Below are 25,697 nucleotides of genomic sequence, written 5' to 3' on the forward strand. Positions count from 1 at the left end.
TGAGGTTCCAGGAGATGATTGGCACTGCTTGCGACGGGAAGACTGGATCGGAGTGCCAGCTCTTGCACTCTTCATGAGTTCCCTAGAGTTCTGCAATGCAGTTATTCAGGTAGGAATAGGGTTCCTAAGGGGTATGACACTTGGTACTTCTGGGAAGTTGGGGTGAACAGGTCCATTTCCTGAAGTTCTATTATAGAACTTGGGATTAGAATACCTATCTTTATTATATTACTCTGCTTCCTTCCAGGTAGTGGACTCTTCATAATCCCCTTTTTCTCTCTTGTTCCATGTAGGTAGCTCACCCTCTGGTGCAGAAGCAGCTGGTTGATTATATCCATAATGGTTTCCTGGTGCCTGTCATGGGCCCTGCCCTGCACAAGGTAAGGATTATAGGTGGTGAGGCATAGGAGAACCTGGACTGGGGTATGATTGACCTTTGAAAGAACTTATATGGGAGGCAGTGGGTAGCATTGTCCTTTTTCCTTTCTGATACTTCTTGTTCTCTAGAACCCAGGGAATATGAATCTTATGTGCAGGGAAACCCTAAGTCTCCAAACTTTGTCTCCCCTTCATCCAGACCTCTGTGGAGGAGATGATTGCTAGTACCGCCTATCTGGAACTTTTCCTACGGAGCATCTCAGAGCCTGCTTTGCTCCGTACCTTCCTGCGATTCCTGTTGTTACACCGGCATGACACCCACACCATCCTTGACACCCTTGTCGCCCGCATTGGCAGCAACTCCCGGGTATGGCTCTTAAACTCTGTCCTGGCTTACTGTACCTGGGTGAGCCATCTTTCTCTGATTTCTGTTGTCAGAGAGTGTTCCTGCTCTTTTTTGGGTTTTGACTTGCAGTCACTTTAAGGTGGCAGTTTGAAGCACTAAACTTTTGGACATTTTGAGTAAAGAATTCAATTTACTTCCTTGTTTTTATACTATGTGCATCTGCAGCATAGTTATCCATCAGGGCTGTAGACTTTGCCATGGTGCAGTGATTGTAATACATTGCTCCATAGTTCCCTTAAGCTTTTTATCACTCTCTCAGTTGCTGTGGGTGATAGAAGAGTGCTTTGGGGTTTGTGTCTATACTAATAAATGGTCCAGCTTTTCCTTGTAGGCTTGCCTTCTCTCCTCTTTGAATTGGCTGCATTTGAACTGTAGTCAGGGGACACATCCACCCACCTGCCCACTTAAATTCCCTCTACCTCTACATGTGTATTGTTAGTGACATTCTGTTAGGTCACTAGGTGTTGGGAACACAATGGCAGTCATGGCTGCTGATGTCTTAGAGCTTACTTTTATCGAGAGTATAAATAGCAAATTAAGTTACTAAAATAGTTGAAAATTGAGGTTACTGTTTGTGCAAAAAAAAAAAAAAAAGTTTAGTAAAGAATGGAATAGCCGGTGAAGACATCTCAGAAGATATTGTGTTATAACTCAAGACAATGGAGTTATAGCTGTTTAATATTAAGAACAGTTTAGGCAGAGGGAACAGCATGCAAAAGGGCATGCAATAGGGAATGAGTATAACATGTTCTAGGAATGAAAGATCATTGTGACTAGAGATGGACTGAGCAAGAGAGAGAAGGCAATGAGAGCTGAGAAGATTCTCATTATGCATTCTGGAGAGGAGAGAGAAAAGGAGAAGGTGGATATGTTTCTGATATCAAACAATTTTATAAAGATAAACTTTTATCCTTATTTTAAAGGTAGGGCATGCCATGGTATTAGGTCTGTCTGACCTCAGTGGGTTGCCTTGACAGTTAATTTCCTTGAGATTCATTCCCATCCTTCTTGTGTTTATCTGCCATTCTTTCATCCTAATCTTAACCTTTTTGGTTTTCTTGCATTGTTTTTAGTCTCTAGCACTTACTTTTGTTAATTTCCAACTTTTTTTTTTTTTTTAAATGAGCTTTTCATGTTCTTGGGTTGTTACTTCTTAGTTTCTGGTTCTTGGAGGAACCAGGTCTCTTCTGATTGAAGGGTACCCATGTTAAGCTTGTAGATGCTTTCATTTCTACTTCCCACTCCTTTTAAGGTATTTGCCTTGGCTTTTGTGCCTTTAAGTGAGCCACTTTGGCTAACTTGTCTGTGAGCTTGATTATCTGTGTTAGTTTCTAATTGCTATCAAAACAAATTACCACAAACTCAGTGAGTTATCTTTTAGTTCTGGAGTACATATTTGGGCTGTTGTTCTTGCTGTCTGTTGAAGACTATTCCCAATTTGACTGCCTTCTTCCCCCTTTAGAGCCAATAATGGTGGGTCACAGCCCTGCTATATTTTGAGCCCCTTTACCAGTTTTTTTTTCTTTACAGTTTTTTCTTATAAACAGTGCTGGGAGTCAAACCCAGGGCCTTGTATGTGCTAAGACAAGCAGTCTACCACCGAGCTACATTCCCAGGCCTTTTGTTTCTTTTTTCTTTGAGGCAGTCTCACTGTGTTATTCTAGACTGTGATGCTGTATATCATACCCAGTGCCTCATGCATACTAAATAAGTACTCCTATCCCTGAGCTACACTGTGAGCCCCATAAGGTCCATAATTTTAATCACATCGGTAAAGTCTCTTCTGGTCTGTAAAGTAAAATGTTTATAGATTCTGGCGGTCAGATCTTTGAAGGACTACTTTCCTGCTTACTCTACCATTCTTGAGTGAGTCTGAATTCTCACTGCTGGTTAAAATGGTCATTTAGGATATCCATGTTACTCCAAATGTGAACTTTTTCCTACTATTGGTCCACTTAATTCTCTCACAGCCATTTCACAAGCACTGCCAAGACTATACAAGACCAAGATGTTTGACATACTTGCCGTAAGCAAAGTATAAAATGCTGTTGGGATTCAGAGCAGTGAGGTTAAGCTTACTGCACCTGTTATTTTTGTCTAGCTAGATATGAATAAGGCTTCTTCTGTTTCTAAAACAAAAGGTTTTCCTGTTCTTGACCTACTCACTTACTTTTTCCTTTTCCTGTCAGTTGCCCTGAGCTTCTCTTTATCCCATCTCCTGAGATACACTGGGGTTGGAAACCTGATTCAAACTCCATACTTATGACTCCACCTACTTCCCAGTTGGGATTCTTCCAGGTTCCCTCTTATTGGTAGCCATTCAATTACTGTGTGACTACAGTCCCTTCTGACAGGTGTTTACTTGGCTATCATATTGCTATAGTTTCCTATGAATCATTTACTTTGTTACAGTCTTTCTTAGTGTCTGTTTTCTTGGGATCTCATTGGAACATTGATGGAATCAATATGTTGACAGATAGTCCAGTTATGTATATGGTCTGTAGAATTGCAGTGGATCTGACACTTGATTATTTTCTGTGAATAGTAAAGTCTTGTTCACAAAGATTATGTGTTTATCTAGTTAATGCATAGTATACTGTTTATGTGCTAGACCTTGGTGCATAGGTTATTCTTGGAGTGGTTGGTTGGGCCTGGGGTTGGGGGAATGGGAGCTTCCATTGGTGAATAGTTTGGAGGGTAGAGAGCTCTTATGGTGACTCCCTCCCTCCCCTTCCCCCTCAGCTTTGCATGGTCTCTCTGAGTCTCTTCAGGACCCTTCTGAACCTCAGCTGTGAAGATGTTCTGCTTCAGCTGGTTCTCAGGTATCTGTGGGGGCAGGGCTGAGGGATGGCTGACCCTCAGGGCCTAGTGTTTTGTCAGGGTGATGGGCTGTATTGGGATTTCTCATGAGTGTCCTCATGAGTGTCCTCTTGGAGCCTAGTTTAGCAATTTAGTTCACCTGGCCTGCTTTCAGGTGCTTTCTTTCCTGACCCTATATTCTCTTTCTGCTATTTCCCAGGTATCTTGTCCCATGTAACCATGTGATGCTGAGCCAGAAGCCAGCTGTGCGTGATGTGGATCTTTATGGACGAGCAGCTGACAAGTTTCTCTCCCTAATCCCTCGCTGCTGTAGGCACCATGCCCCCAGCCCACCTCGTCCAGAGCATGCCTCATGGGCACGAGGTGGGCCTAGCAGAGAGGAAGGGAGAAGGGAGGACATCACGGGTATGGCCTGGGTTCTGGGGGAGCCTAGAGAGAAAGCAAGGCTAGGGTGAGGGGAGGAAGGTGGTGACAATGAGTGGAATTTCCTCTCTGGGGAAATTGATGAGTGGTCTTGCAGGAGAGGATCTTTAACTTTCCCAGAGAAATTACTTCTGGGAAGAGCTAGTCCTTCTCTCTTATTTCAATTATGTATTCTGTTTGCATGTTTTTTGTTTTGTTTTTGTTTTTTTTGTTTTTGTGACAGGGTTTCTCTGTGTAACAGCTCTGACTGTCTAGGAACTCAATTCTGTAGACCAGGCTGGCCTTGAACTATAGAGATCTGCCTGCCTCTCTGCCTCCCAGGAGTGATGGGATTAAAGGCATGCTCCACTAAATGCTGGCTCTGTTTATATTTTTTTCAATTTGATGGAGGTAGTGAGGTGTGGGGGGTGATGAGAATTAGCTATCAAAATAGTTCTATTTCTACTTCCTTACTGTCTTCTTCTTTAGCCTCTAGATCTTTGTTTTCTCCTCTTGAGCTATCTCCTTGATTTTGCTTATGCTTTCTTCCCTCTGAAGGCCCTGGAAGCCCAAGCGTTGATTCTTCTTCAGTGGTAACAGTGCCTCGTCCCTCCACACCATCCCGCCTGGCTCTGTTTCTTCGGCAGCAGAGCCTAGGTGGCTCTGAGTCCCCAGGTCCAGCTCCTCGCTCACCAGGGCTTACTGCATCCCCAACTTCCAGCCCTAGCCGACGGCCTAGCCCTGCAGAGGAGCCTGGTGAGCTAGAAGACAATTATCTGGAGTATCTTCGTGAGGCACGCCGTGGTGTAGACCGCTGTGTCCGAGCCTGCCGAACCTGGTCTGCCCCTTATGATGGCGAGCGGCCCCCTCCTGAGTCTAACCCTCTTGCCTCTCGGACTAAGAAACGCAGCCTACTGCCTGAGGAGATCAAAGACAATGTGGGAGAAGGGGAGGAGGAAAATCTAGGGAGTCGGGGGCTAGCTGTGGGTGTAGGGGATACCCATGGCCACCTACCCCTACCGCAGCTCAATGGGGTACCAGGGCCATGGCCAGAGGGAGCCAAGAAGGTTCGTTTGGTTCCACGATTGGTGCCACAGGAAGGAGTTAGGGAATTATTAGAGGGTACCTCTGAGGGCATGGCAGGACTAGAGAGCTTTGGGCAAGAGCTCCGGGAGCTGGAGGTGGCATTGAGCAATGGTGGAGCTAGCTCAGAGCCTCCCCTAGAGCCTCCACTACCTCCTGAGGAGGAGGAGGCCTACGAGAGCTTCACCTGCCCTCCTGAGCCCCCTGGCCCCTTCCTCAGCAGCCCTCTGCGGACTCTCCACCAGCTGCCAAGCCAGCCCTTCACTGGTAAGCTATTTAACTTAAGCCTTCTCTTCTGTGTACTCCTGCATGTTCTCAACATGTTTGTGCAGATTTCTAAGACTTTTTGGCTATGTCATTTCTGTGTATTTACCTAGCCCTCATCCATTTTGCTTGAGTCCCTTCTGCATATAGACCATGTCATACCATGCCCTCATGTTTGTTGATATGTTTTTCCATGCTTGTGCTGGTTTGGATAATGACTTACGTCTGAGCCTTGTATGTCCTTATATGCATGTTCCTCCTTTTCCCTTAGTCTGGCCATTTCCTGGGATTTGTAAATAAGATGCTCTGTGCTTGGTAAATACATCTGAACCACGTGAATGATGTTTGTACTGTTCTGTGCAAAAGACACAGGTGCACCTCTGTTTTGTGCCGTTCCCACCAGTCTGTGTATTTGGGTTTTGAGTCTTCTGCTAGGTCTTTGATGGCCCTGGAGTCAGCTCTTTTGCTGTTTTCTCTTCTGCTTAGCACCTTCCTCCCTGCCTCTTCAAAGAAGGGCCTGATTTCATTTCTCCCATCCACTGTCTTGTACCTTCTTGGTTGCCATGACTGTCCAATACAGTTATTTTAAGGACTTATGTTTAATAAGGATTGGAGGGTGAGTGATATTCTTCTTTGAGGGCATGGTTCTAAGTGTACCTGATAAGCCCTTTTGGGTTGATGCCCCAAGGCTAGATCCAACCTGAGATTTTGGACCGGCTCTTCTTTTTGTTTATGAGCAAGATAAGCCTTTATCAAGATGTAATCTACATCTTATCATGGGAAAACAAAACAAAAAACTTCTGGGGAGCAGTGCAATGGCTAGGGTTAAGACCATAGACTTTGGATTAGGCACCCCTTATGCTGGCACTTTGCCTACCATTGGTACATGAAAGTCATTTAATATAATATTGGCACATTGTAAAAATACAGCTAACAGTAGCTTTACACTGGGATTATCGTCAATGGGTCATGGAAAATTTAAGTTGAATAAGGCACCACCTATCCTAATTGTCAATAGTCAAGTTTGTATGCTGTATGTCTTGGTAAGCCTGGGATTGACTGTCTTGGTATAGCACTGGGGCTTCTGTCTGGAGCCATATTCCTTCTTTTGCAGACTATTAAAAAACTATCTTCCTATTCTTTTAGCCTCTGCTCCTCTCCTTTCCTGTTCGGTACCTCTAGGTGGTTTTACCACAGTCTTGTAGTATTAATTGATACTTCTTTCCCCTTTTCTTTGTAGTCATTTGTGCTCTTTGCATTAACCCTTACAAGATATTCCCAGGGAATGAACAAAAGGATAAAGTTAGGGATTTTGTTTGGACTCTTAAGCTAGTATTACTTTTGAGCCAAGGCTAGTCATATGGACACCTCGAGTGGATGGTGGTATAATATCTGTTTCAGGATTCACCATCTCTTGTTCATCATTCTTCTATCACATTTGATAGTACACTTTAAATAATAATCTCTTTCACCAAAAATCTTTCATCAGAAATACTGTGATCCAGTGGCTCTAGTGGTCCAGTGTCATGTCTTAAGGCATTTCTCCCAGAATGGAATGCTAATCCCTTCTTGTCATCCTGAATCGGTTTCCTGTGCCCCCAAACTAAGCTACTATTTTCCTGTAGAGTTTAGTCTGCCTCTTTGATTCCCTGCGCCTGAAAGACAGAGCTGACATCGTCTCTGTTCCCCTAAAGACTTACTACTTGCTTTGAAGTTTGTAGTCTCTTTCTTTGTCGTTGTTATATCTTTTTTGCTTTCTTTCTGACCAGTTTTGTGTTACTCTGTCTTCATGGAACCTGATTTGATGTTTTGGCTCTCTGTGTATTCTGTTGTGTTCTTGAGTGAAGCTTCTTAAAAACTGAGAAATGCAGTGTTAGGATATGGTTATAATCAAATGAAAAAATTTGCCAGATCTGGTACTTGATATTTGACATTGATATCTCATTGGTCCTCTTAATTATCTTATGAGGTAGGTATATTTATTTTACTATAAATAGGAAACTAAATGTTGGTGAGCTTTCAACTTATCCAGTCACAGGGCACATCTGAAGTCTGAAATGAAATCTCTGACTCTAGAGCCTAAGATCTGACTCTTCAGTCATAATGTCTATAATGCTGGCATCTGGATTACCTTGTCTAGAGAAAGTGGTCACAGGTCATTTAACACCCTCAGATACTTACAATTTTCATCTAGTGGGGGTCTTGTTTGCGGGAGGAATGCGTGCGATGTGCATTGTGTTCAGGCTTTGTATCCTTGTGCCCACCCCCTTCCCAGGCCCCTTCATGGCTGTGCTCTTTGCCAAACTCGAGAACATGCTGCAGAACTCCGTCTATGTCAACTTCCTGCTGACGGGGCTGGTGGCCCAGCTGGCCTGTCACCCCAGCCCCTGCTCCGCTCTTTCCTGCTCAACACCAACATGGTCTTCCAGCCCAGTGTCAAGTCCTTGCTGCAGGTGTGCGATGCATGCATGCATGGGTGCGTCCAGGCTCAGTGGTGGGCCAGGCCCACAGCTAGAGTGACCTTGGGTGGGCTGGGAGCAGATGCTGTGGGACTAGAAAGGCCTGTATCAATGTGAAACCATCAGAAACATTATACAATTTTGCTTCATAGGTGCTGGGCTCTGTGAAGAATAAGATTGAGAGCTTTGCAGCCTCCCAGGAGGACTTCCCTGCTCTGCTATCCAAAGCCAAGAAGTACCTCATTGCTCGTGGCAAGCTGGACTGGGCTGAGGGTCCTACAGCAGGACCTGTTCCCCGCCGCTCTGATTCTCTAGGTGAGGACTAACTGACCACCCTCCCTTATTCTCCCTAGATACCTTATTTTAGTCCAAGTTAGTTAAGATCCAGAAACTGAAGAAGCTGTTGAAAATTGAGTCTTCATGTTGTCGGTTTTGGGTCAGAGGGATAGAGTTGTTTTATTAATTAAGAGCCTGATTGGCAGTTATCACAAGAAAGAGCATAATGGTCTAGACATCAGGAAGGAGAAAGAACTTCTTGGGTTGAGATATTGTGAGAACTTGACATAGCATGTGCCCTTGAGTAATGAGAGTAGGGGGTTTATAAGGCTGTAGAACAGTTAGTTGGTGATATGGCTAGAAAGATTTGGCCTGAGTAAAAGGTTTTTGAGTGGAAGTTAGGCTGGGCAGAAATTGTGATTTTTCTTTCAGACACTAAGAAACTAGGAGAGGTTTTTAAAATCTGGATGTGATGAATAATTGCAGGTGAATGGGAGTTAAGAGAAAGGATTCAGGAAGAACAATCAGGACCAGGGAGGATTGAATTTGAATAATGGAAAAGAAAGGAAGCACCTGATAGGGCAGAGATGGGAAGGAAGTTTTTGAAGAATTTGGTAGTGGTTGAGGAGATAAGGAAGCATTAAATATGACAGAATTTGGTAGTGGTTGAGGAGATAAGGAAGCATTAAAAGTGACATTCTTAAGTTCTTGAGTTTATAGTTTAGTGCATGAGATAGAAACCTTGGGAAGAAATTACTGATGTTGTTATTTATAGTGGAACAGGAAGTCAGTGTAGGGAAGATCACAATTAGTCGTCTCAGGGTTCTCCCAGGTGGAAATAATTAAGCTAGAAAGGATAAAAAAGTAGGAATGACAAATTGTAGTCAAAGGGAGCTACCGATGGATGTAAGGTGCCTATTGGATTCAATGAAGGTAGGTTGCTAAATGAGACCCTGGTTGTGAAGGGCTCTGAATGCAAGGTTAATAACTCTGTATGGTGTCTCTGTAACCAATAAACATCATGTTCTAGGGGCTAGAATCTAGGCTACGTAAGTGATGAAGTTAGACAGAGGACAGTATTTTAGATAGCTCAGTTCTAAAATTCAAATTCAAAGTTGTCTGGGCATAGCCAGTGGGAGGGAGGTCTTGTTGGGTATAGGGACTGATGATGAAGTAGTGGTGTAAGGAAATTGATCCTAGACAGGCAGTGGAGTGTAAAGAAATGAAGCAGTCCCTGAACTACATTTGTACATACAGATATTGAAGGAGCAGAGGATGTAGGTCAGCTTTAGGTAGTCAGAGCAAAGTAGAAGTAGTTGACTGTGTGTAGTGCTAGAGCAGTGGTTCTTAACCTGTGGGTCGTGACCCCTTTGGGGGTGCACCATGCTGCACATATCAGATATCCTACATTTCAGATATTTACATTACGATTCATAACAGTAGCAAAATTACAGTTATGAAGTAGTAATGAAATAGTTTTATGGTTGGGGGGTCACCACAACATGAGTAACTATATTTAAAGGGTCCCAACATTAGGAAGGTTGGGAACTACTGCTTTAGGGGGTGTTAGGAAACACAAAGTTAGGGTATGTTATGTATGAGAGTGATCTTGGTGGTGGTAGAATAGTGGTTAGAATGAATCAGACCAAGGTGGTCATGGAGAAGGAAGGAGTTGTAGCTGGGAATACAGTCATGCAAATATTGACTGCTAAGGAGACAGGATAGAGGGGAAAGGCTGAGCAAGCAGGATTTTGTTGAGAAAAAGAGGAAAAGCACCTGTCTCAAATCTTTAGTCATATTTAGAGATAAGAAATGAACTTCAGTTCTCGTCCATCTTGTCCTTCCATTCTTCCAGAACCCCAGGGGAGAAGTTCAAGAAGCTAAGGGGGTTGGGAAATCTGCTCCCCAAACTAGGGCATGTTCCCTGATCCCAGCACCTTCTTGATATTCCTGTTTATTCTCAGTGAGGAGCCGGAGGCCATCCTTGGGGGAGTTACTCCTGCGGCATGCACACAGTCCAACCAGGGCCCGGCAGGCGGCACAGGTTCTTCAACCTGGGCGAGAAGGAACAGGACTTGGACTAGGTGGGGGCTCTCCAGGGGCTTCAACTCCAGTTCTGCTCCCCCGGGGCGGGGCTTCTGAACGCCAAGGTGAGGCTCTGCGAGTCAAGAATGCTGTCTACTGTGCAGTCATTTTCCCTGAGTTTCTCAAGGAGTTGGCTGCCATCTCCCAGGCCCATGCTGTCACCTCGCCTTTCTTGTTGGATACTTCAGAGGATGTATCTGTCCCTCCCGTCTCAGGCTTTGGGTCCCTCAATCCTTAATTTTCTTCCATGGACAATCAGGGCCTTCTGTGGCCTGGGCCGATTTCCAGGACATGGGCTCCTTTTTATGTTTGGAGGCAGTGACAAATGGACTTTTTAATTTATTTCAGATGAATGTTTTATGAGAACTTGTTGCAATATGTATAAAAGGGAAATCTCTATTCTGTGCTCATTCTTCTTTGCCACCCTTTATCTATGGGGCTGTGGCCCTGTGAAGGTTGTATATAGGTGGGGGAATCATCAGGGGAGATAACACTGATGATAGGGTTTCAGGATAGCCCCTTTACTCTTAGAAGGTGAGAGGACTTAATGCTTAGGGGAAAATGGAGACTTCATTTTTCTGGACTCAAGAAAGAAGAAGCACACAGGCCCAGGGTGGTTGGGGGTGCAGCAGCTGATGTTTATTGGGGACCATTATCCCTATGTCAGATCTTAGGGGCCTCGCCCCCTGCGTCTCTTGCCTCAGCTTCATTCGTCGCTGTCGAACTCTGAGGACAGACCCTGCAGCAGGGGCAGGGACATGGAGTGCCGGTCGGGGTCCCCGGGGCCCCCACCCTGGCCTCCTGGTGGGGGGTTGCGGGGGCTGAAGAGCCAGTTCTCTGCTAGGGTTGGGGATAGTCACAGCTTGACTCATGCCCTGGTCTTCCGCCCTAGTCCCCCCCACCCTGATTCTCTGTGCTGCATCCCCCACCACACACCCTTACCAGGGCCATGCTTCCATCTCACCCTCCCTGGGCTCCCTCAAGTCTGTCCCTTCATAAGGGTCCGGTACACACTGTGGGCTGCTGAACCCATTCCTGGGCTATAGTCCCTGTACCCTCTCCCTCCAGTGGTCTTTCCCATGCTTCATCTTCATTTCCCCTAGCAGTACCTGAAAGCATATAGGGGCCCCTCCGGAAGGGGTTTCGACCCTTATAGGAGAATCTGGTGGGTCTGCCTTCTGGCCCTTCTTGGGGAGGTGGTGTAGGTGGGGCTGGGACAGGTGGAGATGCATCAGCAACTTCAAGGGTATCAGCAGGTACTGATGTGGGGGCCAGAGTTGATAAGATGCTAAGGCTAGGTCTAACCCAGGTGGCTCCTTGGGGCAAGGGATCTTTGGTCAGAGACTTCTGTGGTCCCAGCACACCCTTGGGCTGCAGTGAAAACTTGAGGCAGGAGAAAGCAATAGGTAGTGACCGCTGTAACCGGAGCAGCTGGGGCTCACGGGCTGTAGGTAACAGCCCTAGCTGCAGCCAGGTGCAGGAGAAGACCTGGTAGATGACGTAGATGCTGTGGGTGCTTCGGATCCAGGGAAGATTCTGCTGTAGGCTCACCTGCCCTGGTGGTAGCAGCAGGAAAGCAACCTTCTTGCGCAGACCTCCCATATGTAGGCGGATCCGGCAGGGCTGCCCATCCAACATTCGCATTTCTTCATAGGCTATCTCGGCTCGGCCATTTGGTGAGTATTCCCGAGTGCAGTGGGCAAAGACACCCTCAGACCCTGCCTGTTCTAGAAGATTTGGTAGCAGCCCTACTGATTTCAGTGCCCTTCGGCCCTGCCGGCCTGGCAAAGTTAGGCGGGTGTGGGCTCGACGGGACTGTTTCACTAGCACGCCCAGTAGATCATAGTAGGCTGCATCCGACAGGAAAGGTACTGCCACTACATTGGACCCAAAACGCTCCTCGATGACCTGCAGGTGGTCAGTTTATAAGTCAGGGGCTGAGTTAAGGTCAGAGGTTAACTTGTATTGTCTAAATTGACCTTCCCACCATTGTTTGCTGTTTAAGTACATTTCTATGGTATACACAGATCCACACTTCTTATCTCCTTGTCTCCTCCTATAGCAAAACCCTGAATGTCTTATTTTATGCCAGACTATGGCAGATACTTGGATACATAAAAGAATGACTTTGTTCAGAATCAGCCTGGTCACACTTTGCCATTTCCTCCTTAACCTCCTTGCTTTACCTACCTTATCCTTGATGAGGGCCCAAGTGGCATCTGCTTCATCCAGTGTTAGCAGGTGGGGGTTACTGACCAACATGGTGGGGAGGGGTTGGGCAAGGTAGTGACTGCTGCAGGAACCCCCAATCTGCCCAGGAAGTTAAGGTGCCCCCTCCCCCCACCTTGGGCTGTGACCTACTCCAGCGTGAGGTCATAGAGGTCCTGCTAGGTGATGGAGCCTTGGATACAGAGAGGACAGTAACCCTACTAGCCTCCTTGCAGCCTGTGGGCCATAATATTTACAAACTTACTTCCTTCTCCCTTTCCTTTCTTTCCTTTGCCATTTCATTTTTCCTTTCTGTTCTTGCCCTGCCCTTTGAACAGCACAAAGATGCACTCTCTCTTCTCTCCTCCTCTTCTCTTTTCACTCCTTTTTCTCATCTTATGCAGTCTTGTTTCATGGTCTCCTGGTCTTCTGCCTCAGCCTGGAGTGGTCATTCTCTTGCTTTGGAGGGAGGAACACTTTAACTGCTTTACTAGAGTAACTGCCATCTAGTTAGTTGTAGATTACTTCTCTTTGAAGTTGCATTGGGGTTCTGAAAGATATGGAAGTATAGATCAAGACTTACACTGAAAACAAACTTCTAAACAACAATAGCAACAATAAGAACTCCAGTAATTCTCAATCTATAAATTACCTGGGGAATTTAAAAATTACTGATACTTGTCTTCTGTTCTCAGAGATTCTGATTTTATTTGTCTCGGGTATGCCTGGGAATCCTAACTTCTAAAAGCTCCTCGGTTGAAACCAGTTATTAATGAGTGGGTTATAAAAACAGTGGAAAGTGGGAGTGTGTAGGTGGGTGTTAGGCTGAGCAATGGTAACGTGAAGAGTAAGATCTAAATGGGATTTTGTTCCCTTAGTAGCTGGTAAGACTTTTCAGGAAGGCAGAATTACCCAGGTAAACATGAAGATTTTCTTCATGCTCCATTCCTGTCCTAGGCTGATTTGTATGTAGTAGTTTCCTCTCCCACTCTAGTTATTACTCATCTTCTTCCTTGTGTCTTTGTCCGGAGAGCTTACCTAATATTTTGCTGGAGAAGAATAACTTCAAAAGAAATCTCGTTAGAACTTTTTAGTAATTGTTTTCACACTCCTTACCTTGTCTGTCCCATAGTTCTCAGGCCCCTTGGAGGTCTCCTATCTAGGGGGTGTCCTGTTGCAGCCTGACCTAGAGAAAAATGCTGTCTTGCAAATCTGGCTATCATCTGAGCCAGCTGAAGTGATAGGTGTCGTACCACACAGAAGGATACTGCAGTGATGGGAAAGTGTTATCAAGAAAACTTTCCTAAAGGAGATAGAGTTGAACTCAAGGGAAGGCACATCTCTCAGAACTAAATGGACAGGTGCCAGGCCTTTTAGCAAGTGAGTGACAGTAGACTTAGTTCTACTAAGAAATTAATGTCAGATATTTGTTGAACTTGTCTATGCTAGGGCCTATGTCAGATACTGAATGTGTTATCTTAGAGGATTCTTTTAGGAATCTCTTGGTGGGTTTTTTGTTTGTTTGTTTGTTTGTTTGTTTTGAGACAGGGCCCCACTATGTAATCCAGAATGGCTCTGAACTCATTATGTAGCTACACACTGGCCAGAACTCACAGCAATCCTCCTGCCTCAGATTCCTGAATGCTGGGATTACAGGTGTGCACCACTGTGCCCAGCTTCTTTTCTGGAGTAGGTATTATTGTTTCATTTTATAGTGAAGAAAGGGTTCAGAAAAATTAATTAGCCAACAATACAGTGAATAGTTAATAACAGACCTGGGGTTCAGCTCTTACTACAGAACAGTAGCTCCTTTTGGTGCTGTTGCATGGCTCACTTCAGTGTGTGATGGGAGAAATACGTGTGGCTTAGTGAGAAGGAAGTGGGCAGGATACAAGAGAAGCCACATCAGTCCAAATGAGAAACCTTGAGTTTCTTAAGAGAACCAAAACCAATTCCTTCTTTATACTTGTTTAACAAGGCCCTAACAAAATACCATCTTTGATATTAGGGCTCTAATTTTTAACATTTTTGGATGTTTTGCCTACATGTATGTCTATGCATCATGTGTGTGTCTGGTGCCAGTGAGGTCCAGAAGAGGACATCAGATTCCTTGGACTGGAATTAGAGACAATTGTAAGCTGCCAGGTGGGTATTGGGAATTGAACCCTTGTCCTCTGGAAGAGTAGCCAGTTCTTTTAACCCCTGTGCCATTCTCTCCATTCCCTGAGCCAGCATATCACTGTGTCACTGAAGCTGGCCTCCTACTTGTGGAACTTCTGTCTTTTTTTTTTTTTTTTTTTTTGGTTTTTCAAGACAGGGTTTCTCTGTGTAGCTTTGCGCCTTTCCTGGAACTCACTTGGTAGCCCAGGCTGGCCTCGAACTCACAGAGATCCGCCTGCCTCTGCCTCCCGAGTGCTGGGATTAAAGGCGTGCACCACCACCGCCCGGCTGTCTTTTTCTGTTTTAAGTGCTACAATTGCAGGTATATACCATTACACCTAGTTTATCACATCCTTTCATTTTGTTTGACAAGGAAAAGATAGCTAGTGTAGTGTAGTTGGCAACTCTGTTCCCTTCTGAAAGAAATTATAAGGAACACTGAAGTGGAGTAAGAGGCAGATAGAGACCAGTAGAAGGGACAGAACCATGTACCTCTGCACCTTTGCAGTGTAGAAGAGCTGACTGAGAGGCAAAGAGTGATTTTTGTGCAGATGACACAGGGAATCCAGAATGAGAAGAGATGGATGAGATCAGTGCAGGGCTGGTGGCTTATTGGTCAAATAGGAAGCAGAAGATTTTAGAATTTTTGTTCATGGACATGGGTTCAGAGGGCAGATTGGGTTCTGATAAAGTACTCATTTGGAAGCCCACACCTTCTGCCCTTTCGTTGCTTTCTGATTCCCGTGAATCTCTAGGCTCCCTAAATTCTATGATGTTCTACCTTAATGTTGAGTAAATCTCTTTCCTTTTTGCTCAGAGTCTGAGACTGAAAGATACTGAAGAAAAACAGATGGCAATTGAGTCTGGATGAGTTGGTGAGCCCAAGGGTTGGGCTGTTGGTCCATATCTTGCTAGGTTTTGCTTCCCATGTGCCATCATTCTGTGGTATCTTTGGAAAGAGGCACTGATCACCTTAAGGATATCAGAGTGATCTGAATGGAGATTGGGAGTAAATACATAGGACAGTTTATGCACAGAACGTGAGATTATCTGCATGAATCTCATGGCAGCATAGAATAGCATTGACAGTAAAGACTTTGAGGTAATAAAGATCCTTAATACTCCTTTGTTTCAGGCTGCAGGGAAATTATATAAACTCTTGATGCTTTATTTTAAGCTTTTTGGGATAAATATGTCCTAGAGCTGAGAAATTTTCAGTTTATGGAAGGGAATAATATTTCATATGTTAAGGAATATTGCAGTTGAGATTCAGGGTGCCCTATAGTCAAACATATCAACATTCTTTTCAGTTAAGTATGTGAATATTTACACTAAGTGAAATAAAGGCTATAAATAAGATCATAATGGATGGGACTAGGGTTTGGGCCAAAGCTATAGAAAAAAAGTTTCTACAGAGATTATTTATTTTGAAAATATAGGTGATGAGCTGTGGGCATATTGTTGATTCTCAGGTTATTGTGAAGAATTAGAATGTGCTGATAAAGCTTTCTGAACATATCACATGGTAGGTATGTATGCATTGTCAACAAAACACAAATGTGTTAGATTTATGACTTGAAGGAAAAACATTCTTAGCACACAGCTTTGGAACAAGAGACCTTGGGAGATCTGCACAGCTAGGAGCTGAAGGTGCCTTAGAGCAGTCTCTCATGGTGGGATGGCGACAGACTCATTGTTCTCTCCATGTTGGGATGGTGACAGACTCTGCTCATGAGCATTGATTGCACATGATTTCCCTTCCCATGTATCAGAGGGAAAATGGTGTGTGTGTGTGTATGTATGTGTGTGATAATATGGGATTATCACACAGGAATTCCTTTATATTTCTTAATAATGTAATAAATATTCTACTGCCATACGTGTTTGTTCACATCTCAGTTATTTTCTCAGAATAGATTTATCAAAAGGAATTTTTTTTTTCATTTTTCTTTATTAAGAAATTTTCTGCTCACTCTACACACCACCCAGATATCCCACCTCCTCCCTTCTCCCACCCCCCAGCCCTCCCTCCCAAGTCACGCCACATCCCCACATCCCTAAAGGGAAATTTCTAATGAAAGAGAGATGGGTATCTTAGCTTGTGATCCATCAGGTTCAGTATGTCTTTGTGTGCACACACATGTGTATGGAGGAACCAGAGTTGAAGGTTGGGTATCTTCCTCTGTCATTCTCCTTATCTTTTGGGACAGTCTCTCTCTTAACCTGGAGTTCACTGAATGGCCTGGGAGCTCCAGGGATCTGCCTATATCTTCTCTGTCTTTCTCCTCAGTACTGGGGTTACAGACTTGCACCTAGCTTTTATGTGGGTGCTGGGAATCTATCTGAACAGAGGTTGTCATGCTTTCAGGCAAGGAGTTTTCCTACTGAGCCATCTGTTCCAGCTCTAGGACTAGTATTTCGTTAGTTTTCTATAAAATCATTTCATAGAGAGCTTTTAAACTTAGAACTTCATGAAAAAGATAAGTTTTGGGAATAACTAAACTCATACATGATTGACTAGACCAGTGGTTCTTGACCTGTGGGTTGTGACAGGTCACTTGACAAGCCACTATCTATCTCCACAGGCATTTACATTATTATTCATAACAGCAAAATTACAGTTATGAAGTAGCAATGAAAATAATTTTATGGTTGATGGTCACCACAACATGAACTGTTTTAAGGGGTTGCAGCATTAGGAAGGTAGAGAAACACTGGACTAGATACCCTCTTCAACCATTCAGATTCAGTGTGCTCTTGAAATCATGCAGGCATTTTGAGGTACCTCTTGTTTATAGGGGTCTAGTGAGACCCCATTTAGCCCTAGAAATAACAAATGTTATACACAGGAGCTACCTCGTCTATGTGATGTCTCATGATGCTTGGTCCAGCTCTCTGAGCTACTGTGCAGAATGGTTCTCTGACTAACACCAAGACTTGATGACTGCAGTTTTCTCTGACTTTACAGCTGTGACTCCCTATCTCTTATATATTATTCCTTCCATTATTCAGCCTTAACTGAAAATGAATTCCCCCATTGGGCAACACCGTGCCACTTCCTGTTTAATATCTCTGGGCAGCGGCAGCAGCATGAAATACTCCCATTTCATCATATAGCACCAGTATCACATGCTGTTAGTGACAATGAGCAGGACATATAGGGGTTCTGATGGGGATTTTACTGGGGGACTTTTCATTCTTGGCTGAAGGAAAACAAAATGGCAGATTGACAATTGATTACAATGACTCGATCCTGTAGATACCATCTTTAATTTTTTAGTTAGATACTTGACTCCCAAAGTCCCAGCCTCAGAGAAAGAAGTTGTAGGTATTGCTTTGGGTGATGTTCATTGGAATTGAAGGAAGAGGAAAGTAGTGATTACACACAAGACCAAGAGAATTCTTTGGGAGTGTCTTAAAGTCCCATATTCTGGGTAGATTGGCACTATAGGGTACACTTTCCAGTTTCTTAAAATGTGGAGTATAAGTTTGTGTAACTCCTTGAGAACAGGCTGAAAACAGAGTCTGACTGCAGGTATAGAGAGCGTTGTAACTCTAGACAGACAGCGACACATTTAAGCATAGTGAGACTTGGGTTCAAATGGTGGGGTGGAGATAGGAAAGGGAGATTCTCAAATAGACTAGATCATAGGATCTCAACTAGTTCCTTCATCTCCTTTTGTATTCCCTGCATGGTAATGTGCAGCACCTGCCTTTGTCTCCTTTCAAGCAAGACATGGCTGGCTAGGCCAAAGTATCCAGGTGCCAGTAGTATACACACCAAGGGCTTCACAGTAAATACCTTTTGGGTCATCACAGTTCTATGCATATGTAGGACAAAGACAACATAACCCACACTTCTAGACTCTAGGTTTTGCTCAAAGGAGTGTCCTTACCCTGTTTATCCCAAGGTCCCACTGTCCATTAAAATGGCTTTTTTCTGAATTTGAGCATTTCTAAGAATCGATCCCTGATCTGCTTGGTGCGGACCCCATAAATGAGGGGGTTGAGGGCAGGTGGCAGCAGCAAATAGATGTTGGACAAAAGGATATGCAATGACTTTGGGACAGTGTGATGACCAAAGCGGTGTGTGAGGAAGGAGAAGAGACCGGGCACATAGAAGGCCAGGATGACACAGATGTGAGAACTACATGTACCAAAGGCCTTTGCCCGGGCCTCCCGGGTAGGTAGCCGAAGCACAGCATGGGCAATGAGCCCATAAGATCCAGCAATGCCCAGAATATCTACACCAGACACAGCCAATGAAAGTGCCAGCCCATATAAGTTGTTGACTCGTGTGTTACCTACCACCAGCTCTACGACTGCCATGTGTGCACAATAGGCATGGTGTATGATCTTGGCATGGAAGTGCTCAAATCGTGCCACCAGCAGAGGGAAAGGCACCACAACAGCCACAGCTTTCAGTGTCAATGCCAAGACTGCATAGCCCACCCGGGCTTTAGTAACCTCGGTAGGGTAGTGTAGTGGACGTCCCACTGCCACAGCACGATCACAGGCCATGGCCAAAAGCACACCAGATTCCACAGCAGTCAGTGCATGTACAAAGAACATCTGGATGAGGCAGACAGTATATTGCACAGGTCGGGGCCCAAGCCACAGCACAGCTAGCAGCCCTGGGGCTATAGATGTGGCTAAACCCAGGTCAGTAGCTGCCAGTGTAGCCAGGAGTAGAAACATGGGCTGGTGCAGTGTAGAGTCTATCCGGATCACTGTCAGAAGTGTTGCATTGCCCAGCAGGGCCAGCAGATACATGGGCCCAAACACCAGTGTCAGCCAGGCCTGGCCATCTCCCAACCCTGGGATGCCAGTCAATATGAAGAAAGCTGGGCATTGGAAGGTGGAGTTGGACTGTGGAGCTTGACTGTGTGCCATCTTGTAAGGATGAAGTTTGGGTCTCATAGGGGTATTGTTGCTGATGGGGCAGGGCAGGAGGAGAGATTCTGGGGATGTCACAGTGGCACAAACCCATACATGGACTGGTAAAGGGCCTGGAATATTACAGGAACATAATTTTTGCTTGAGACAGGTTGGATGGATAATGACACAAGCTAGAATGGGAGAATCCTTGCTCCTAGTAATCCATGAGTGTTATAGGGAGAGCAGAGGCAGGGGTAGAAAGGAAGAGTTAAGGAAGTATGTGACTGATGGGGTGCTGGTACAGGCAGAATCCTTCAGTGTGAGTCTATCTGGGGAGACAGAGCTGAGATGACTGCTTTCTTCCTCAGAATCCAAGGACAGTCACTCTTGGTCTCTGTATTTGGGAAGAAAACTGGTGTGGAGTGATCAGATTATCTCTTCTTGACTATATTTTTGGGAGGGACTTTGAGCCTCTTGATTTTGGTTCTGTAATAGAGGTAGACACAGTGATCTTAACTGTTTCCTATAATTAATATTTGGGGTACCAATACACTAGGAAGCAAGGAGGAGGCAGAATAGGAAGACAGGGAGAAACTATAATGGGGTCACAGGTAAGATCTGGAGTGAGGCTGGGAGCCTGGAATGACAGAGGAAATTTGGTGGGCCCAAGGGGTGCTTACATTATTCTGGATTTGGTGCTGAAGTTGTAATCTTGAACATCAGGTAGAGAGTTAAGTCGGGAGTAGGGAGCAATGGAGAGAGAGAGAGAGAGATGATGACAGCAGAAAAGAAGCTTTTCTTCTTGGTGTCCTTTCATCTTCTGGATCCAGAAGGGGCTTCCACTAGAGTCTTACTTCTGGAATGCCTCAGAGGTAAGGCAGCTGAAGGAGGAAATGGTAGAAATCCCAGAGTACTAAATGTGTGAAGAAACACCTCTGATGGAGGAGGCAGGATGAGGAGATGGAGCCCCCTGCAAGCATCTGGCCCCCAGCAGAAGCTTCAAGGTTGAGGGAAGACAAAGCCACCAGCTGAAGACTTGACTAGGGAGCTGCTCTGAACACTGTGTGCTGGCAGCCTCTCATTACCTTGACCAGTGCCTCTTGGGGCCTTTTATGGGACCGTTCTACCTGCATCCCTCGGGGCCCTTATCTCTCCCACCTGTGCCATATTAACTCTTCCTGGTACTGTATCCTTGCTCAGTGCTCACAGACTCAGCATGTTCAGTAAGGTAACAGGAAAGGGGATAAGCAAGTAAAGCCTTTGAAATATCTGGGAAGGAGGAACACTTCCTCTGGGAGGTTTTTGTAGTTGGAGAAAACTTGTATAATTCTATAATGGCATCTGTCCAACTCTATTGTAATAACTGTTTGTCTCTCTCTTCTCACTAGAGTAGAAGCCTAGTACAGGCATTGCTTCTCATTAGACATATTGTCTTCACAGCCTCACATTGTCTGGCATGCAGTTGGTTATAAATAAACATTTATTACCTTCAACTGTGGGCAGATCTGCTAGCCTCAATGACAAATACACTTGTTACTACAGTTTTAGGAATTGGGTATCTATGGAAAAGAGAAAGTGTTGTTCACCATCAACCAGAAGACTACTGAATGCAGTTCTTTCTGCTATACAGAGGCATTTTAAAAATGACCACACTAAGCAAAAATCATAGTGAAAACCAATGGATTTATTGGAAAAATGGAAGTAAGGATGTAGCACCCCCAAAATATCAGTAACACATGAAAATGGTAGAAATGAAGAGCAGGGAGATAGCTCATGAGATAAAGTACTTGCCACACAAGTATGAAGACTAGAGTTTGGATCCTTAGCACCTACATAAAAGTCAAGTGGATATGGTGGCCTACTTGTAATCCTAGCAATTAGGAAATGTTCAAGGAGGTCCCTTGAACAATCTAGCTAGCCTAGAGTAGCTCTAAGCTTAGCAAGAGACCCTGCCTCCATAAATAAAGGGAAAGCAATTGAGGAATTCAACCTCTGGCCTCCACATGCATATACACACACATACAAAAGAAGTGACAGAACTGTTTTAGGCATAATATGGTTAGAAAGTATGCAAATACTACAATAAATACAGCACTTTATCTTGAGAAAAAACTTGAGTTTTGTAGAAAGGCTTGTCAGAATTGGGTTGAAAGTTATAGTGGTAAACTGAGGTAGCTGACAGATATTGGAAGAAGAGTACATACGGAGCTTTCCTGCTCAGCCAGGATCATCTGTGTGAAGTTTTCTGTGTTTATCATTTCTGAAATTGCAGAATCATTTATAAGCATGAAACTCACTGCTCAGTTTCCTAATGTGTCAGCTGTCTTTGAAAAAATTTGCATTTCAAAACCAGCACTGTAGCAGAACTGAAACTCTTTTGTCCCTGGTCCTGTGCCACATGGGGGAAGATGCAGTTACTATAACGAAACCTGCTGCCCTCCAGTAGTTTATAATCTCACGTGCTCAGTGGTATACAAAGTTGTTGGAGAGCTACTAAGGCAGTTACACTAACTGAGGTCAGAGACTCCTCTTCTCCTTCTTTGCACTCTCTTTTTTTCTGCAAGTCCTGTCTAACCTCTACCTGTCCAGCTATTGGCCAGTCAGCTTCTTTATTAACCCAATCACAGTGACATATTCACACAGTGTAAAGGAATATTCCACATTTCCCCCTTTTTGTCTACTTAAAAAGGAAGATTTTAACTTTAACATAGTAAAATTATATACATCAAAAACAGTTAGCAAGTAAGAATTACAGTTACAATATCCAGTCCATTTGTATTTGGCAAAATAGAGGAAATATTCCATCAGTTGTCCTCTCTTGAAGAGTCCAGAGTTTTGTACCTAATTTACTTTCTAGCATAATTAGGGAGAACTATAAATGTAACTATCTAGTGTTCAACCCCATCAAAGACCTGAGAAGGGTATTAATATTACCTGACTAAACAGGAAATGCAGAGCAAATAACTTCCAAAACTATAGAAATGACAAAGACAGCTGGCTGCTTGGACAGTCACCCAAGGTTCCTTTGCAACGTTGTGGCATCCATCTCTGGCCTACAGGCCTAGGATATTTGACAGACTTTCCTGTGAATCAGGAATTTTGAAGGATTGTCCCACCTTGTCTTGGCAAAGTTCAGCAGTTGCTTTCTTTTGTGTCCTGCTTGTCCAATTTGGACAGTATACTGTCAACAGTTGAGGCAAGGGCAGTTTCTTGACCAGTGACTAACTTTTGTCATAAAGAAAACAAACTCCATAAGGAGTTTCTTCAATGCCCATCTTCTCTGAAGTAGATTGGTGCTGCCAGGAGTAGACATGTCTAATTATCATAAAAAGCTTTATATTATGAAACATCTTAAGTGCCATAGTCTGTAGATCAAGTGTTTTAAGATCATCTATCTATTTAAATATATCTGTATATGATCTTGAAAACATATCTGACTATAAGTTTGACTATTATAGATGACTATTAATCTGTATTTTTAATTATATTTTAAATGAGCTGCATAAACAAAATATCCCAAACAAGAGTAGAAACATACATACAGTATAACAAAATTAACTTTAAATTTGTATCAATAAAACAAAATCCATACCAATTTAAAATATTTTGAGATTAATAGTTGTGTTTTTTTGATTAAAGTTGATTTAATAATCTACCTTTTTTCATGTCATTCCTATCCTTTTTTTCTTTAGAAAGAGATATTTGAATTTAACTCTTTTTTTCTTTTTTGAGACAGGGTTTCACTGTGTAGCTTTGGAGCCTGTCCTGGAACTCACTCTTTAGCCCAGGCTGGTCTCAAACTCACAGAGATCTGCCTGCCTCTGCCTCCCAAGTGCTGGGATTAAAGGCTTGTACCACCACTGCCCGGCGAATTTAACTCTTTTGTTTAGCTCTTATTTTGACTATGTCTAATAACTTATAACCAACACCCCTAAACAATGACAAACATTCATAATTCATTGAATAATCAAAACCCTCCCATACCCCATCTCTTGGGAATGTGGGCTTTATTATCTAGACTACTTCCTATTGTCTGTGGGCACTGACATCTTCGGAGGAACCTTGAGAAAATCAGGATAATTGTTAGGTTTTTGACTGGAGTAGTTTATGAGGTTGGACCATCTCAGCCAGCAGCCTTGAAGCTGTTTTGGATGTAGGATTCTGGGGAGACTGTAACAGAGGCATTTTGAGATGCTGGATCACATGTGCCATTCATTTTCACTGGTGTCTGATTACCTTGTTCTGAAAATACATAAACTTTTAAAGGTAATATACATGTCTCTATTAATACAAGTATAGATTGTGCATTGTACATAAGTCAGCCAAAGGTGATTTTTTTTTATGTTTGAACAGGTAAAATGTACATCATGTGTCTTGTCATTCTTCTAGGTTTATTTCTTTATGTCTGTAGTCAATATTTCAGGATGTCTTTCCCAATCAAACCTGATCCATATCAACTTGGATTGAATCCACAGCCCCTCATTTCCTGTAGAGAAAAAAGCATAACCCCAAAGTAGCATATCTTTGATTTTCATTTTGAAGTGAAGAAATTTTAAAAATATATAGGTTGGTTTAATCCAGCAGTTTTTATATATAATGTGTCTTAGCAGCTGTTGTTCCTTCATTAGAAACCAGAAAATCTAAAGACAACACAATAACATACAGAATCCAGACTCTCTGTGTATTTTTCACTTTTACATGGCTTATTATATACTTGTTTTTACTTTATTCCTTTTTAAGAAATTTATTTTATTATTTTTAAACATTTTTTATTTATGACTGGCTCTACCCTTTCTCTTTTCTCTCCCAATCCCATGTATATATTTAAAGACACTGTAACCCATTTAGAGTTGTTTTTTTTTTTAAATCTGGATCTGTCTTTACTGAGCATCTGTATTGTTTTTAGATCACATGAAATGAATCTTAAGCTGCTGTGTTAGTCGCTGGCAATGCTCAGCTTAGTGAATGGTGCCATTGCATGGCAGCTGGTGGCTGGCTCATCCCCCCCCCCCCCAACTTGGTTCTCTGAGAGCTTAGCTTCATGGTGGAGGCACTGTCGGGAGTCATGTTTTCTGCTCCAGCTTTGGGAAGTTGTTGAGTCCATGCTGCCACCAAGTAACACACCACCCACTGATCATAAACCCAATTTAAGTGTTTCATAGCAGGGCCTCTTAAAAGAGCTGTACCCATGTTAGCCACCGAGCCAAGGAAGCTGCCTCCTAAAGGAGCTGTGACTCTGTTTGCTGCTAGGAAACGGCGCTTAGCCAAGAAAAAGCAGTTACCAAGAGTTACTGAGTTTGACTCTGTTTTTGTTTGTGTGTTTGGAACCTTTTTTTTTTTTTTTTAAACTTTCTCAGGTTTTATGTGGATCTATGTTGCTCTATGTTGGGTGTCATAAGTAGGTGGAGTTTTCCTGTTCCAGCAGCTGCCCCAAATAACCACTCAGAGACTTATTAATTATACATGTTAGACCAATAGCTCAGGCTTGTTACTAGCTAACTCTTACATTTTAAATTAACCCATATTTCTTATTTATGCTCTGCCATGTAGCTTGATACCCTTTTTCAGTACAACAGGTTCATCTTCTCTCTGGGACTTCTCTTGATTCTCAGAGACTCCTCCTCTCTTTCACAATCTCTTTTTTTCTGCAAGTCCTGCCTAACCTCTATCTATCCAGCTATTGGCCAGTCAGCTTCTTTATTAACCCAATCACAGTGACACATATTCACATAGTGTAAAGGCATGCTCCACACTCCCCAGAGGAATCTGAAAATCTCAGCATCAGTGGTAATAGTCCCATTTGTTTCCCACATGCATATGCTGAGCCAATCCCTCACCTCCAAATAGGTTTTAAAGTAAGTATAAATCGTTCCCTTCTTTTATAAAATTAAACAACCAAACCAAAAAAAAAAAAAAAACCTATGGCACAAGATAAAATAATCTGCCAATAAGTCATAGCCAACAAACAGCAAAGCTAGTATACAAACTCAAAAAGTTTGGCTTTGGTGTACCTGCTCTTTGTCACCACTAAGTATTTCACCTGAAATTTAGCACATGGGTTGAAGTATAAAAGTATAGTTATGGATGACAGGTACTTGTTCCTGAGACAAAGAATTCAGGAGACTTTGTTTTTGGTGGATGGTCCCAGTTCAATGTAATTATTAGGCAGTGGATAATGATTGTTTGAGGAAGGAGGGGAATACTCAGGAGGTAGGAACTGTAGAAGGACAGCTATGGGGAGAGTTGGAGAAAAATGCTTTTGGCTTCAAGAGATAATC

At 43.5% G+C, this 25,697-nt stretch overlaps 3 protein-coding genes across 4 annotated transcripts in view; 1 reads left to right on the plus strand and 2 right to left on the minus strand.

Moving 5' to 3' along the window:
• The window catches only part of Fam160a2 (family with sequence similarity 160 member A2), a 12,083-nt gene extending 1,500 nt beyond the window's left edge, over positions 1 to 10,583 (plus strand). Inside the window, 10 exon segments of the mRNA XM_037204612.1 lie at positions 5 to 109; positions 294 to 380; positions 578 to 745; positions 3,527 to 3,606; positions 3,804 to 4,009; positions 4,565 to 5,356; positions 7,629 to 7,733; positions 7,736 to 7,806; positions 7,965 to 8,127; positions 10,053 to 10,583. Coding sequence (XP_037060507.1) covers positions 5 to 109; positions 294 to 380; positions 578 to 745; positions 3,527 to 3,606; positions 3,804 to 4,009; positions 4,565 to 5,356; positions 7,629 to 7,733; positions 7,736 to 7,806; positions 7,965 to 8,127; positions 10,053 to 10,411 — 2,136 coding nt within the window. The 3' untranslated portion in view covers positions 10,412 to 10,583.
• A 69-nt stretch (positions 10,584 to 10,652) lies between these two features.
• On the minus strand, positions 10,653 to 14,465 carry C1H11orf42 (chromosome 1 C11orf42 homolog). 2 transcript variants are annotated; one of them, XM_037211930.1, is made up of 3 exons: positions 12,364 to 14,465; positions 11,283 to 12,081; positions 10,653 to 10,912 (listed from the first exon to the last, which is right to left on the minus strand). In XM_037211930.1, exons 1-3 carry the CDS (start codon positions 12,433 to 12,435, stop codon positions 10,758 to 10,760), a joined length of 1,026 nt encoding a protein of 341 aa, XP_037067825.1. In that variant the 5' UTR covers positions 12,436 to 14,465; the 3' UTR covers positions 10,653 to 10,757. The 2 variants fall into 2 exon arrangements, with proteins under 2 accessions (XP_037067825.1, XP_037067827.1); XM_037211932.1 differs by having other exon boundaries at positions 10,788 to 11,013.
• Positions 14,466 to 18,396: 3,931 nt separating this feature from the next.
• LOC114687238 (olfactory receptor 52W1) lies at positions 18,397 to 19,461 on the minus strand. The gene has a single exon (XM_028861939.2). It carries the CDS (start codon positions 19,459 to 19,461, stop codon positions 18,466 to 18,468), a length of 996 nt encoding a protein of 331 aa, XP_028717772.1. The 3' UTR covers positions 18,397 to 18,465.
• Between the last annotated feature and the right edge of the window lie 6,236 nt (positions 19,462 to 25,697).

The sequence above is a fragment of the Peromyscus leucopus genome, chromosome 1 (assembly GCF_004664715.2).
Source record: "Peromyscus leucopus breed LL Stock chromosome 1, UCI_PerLeu_2.1, whole genome shotgun sequence".
Taxonomy (NCBI): Eukaryota; Metazoa; Chordata; class Mammalia; order Rodentia; family Cricetidae; genus Peromyscus; species Peromyscus leucopus.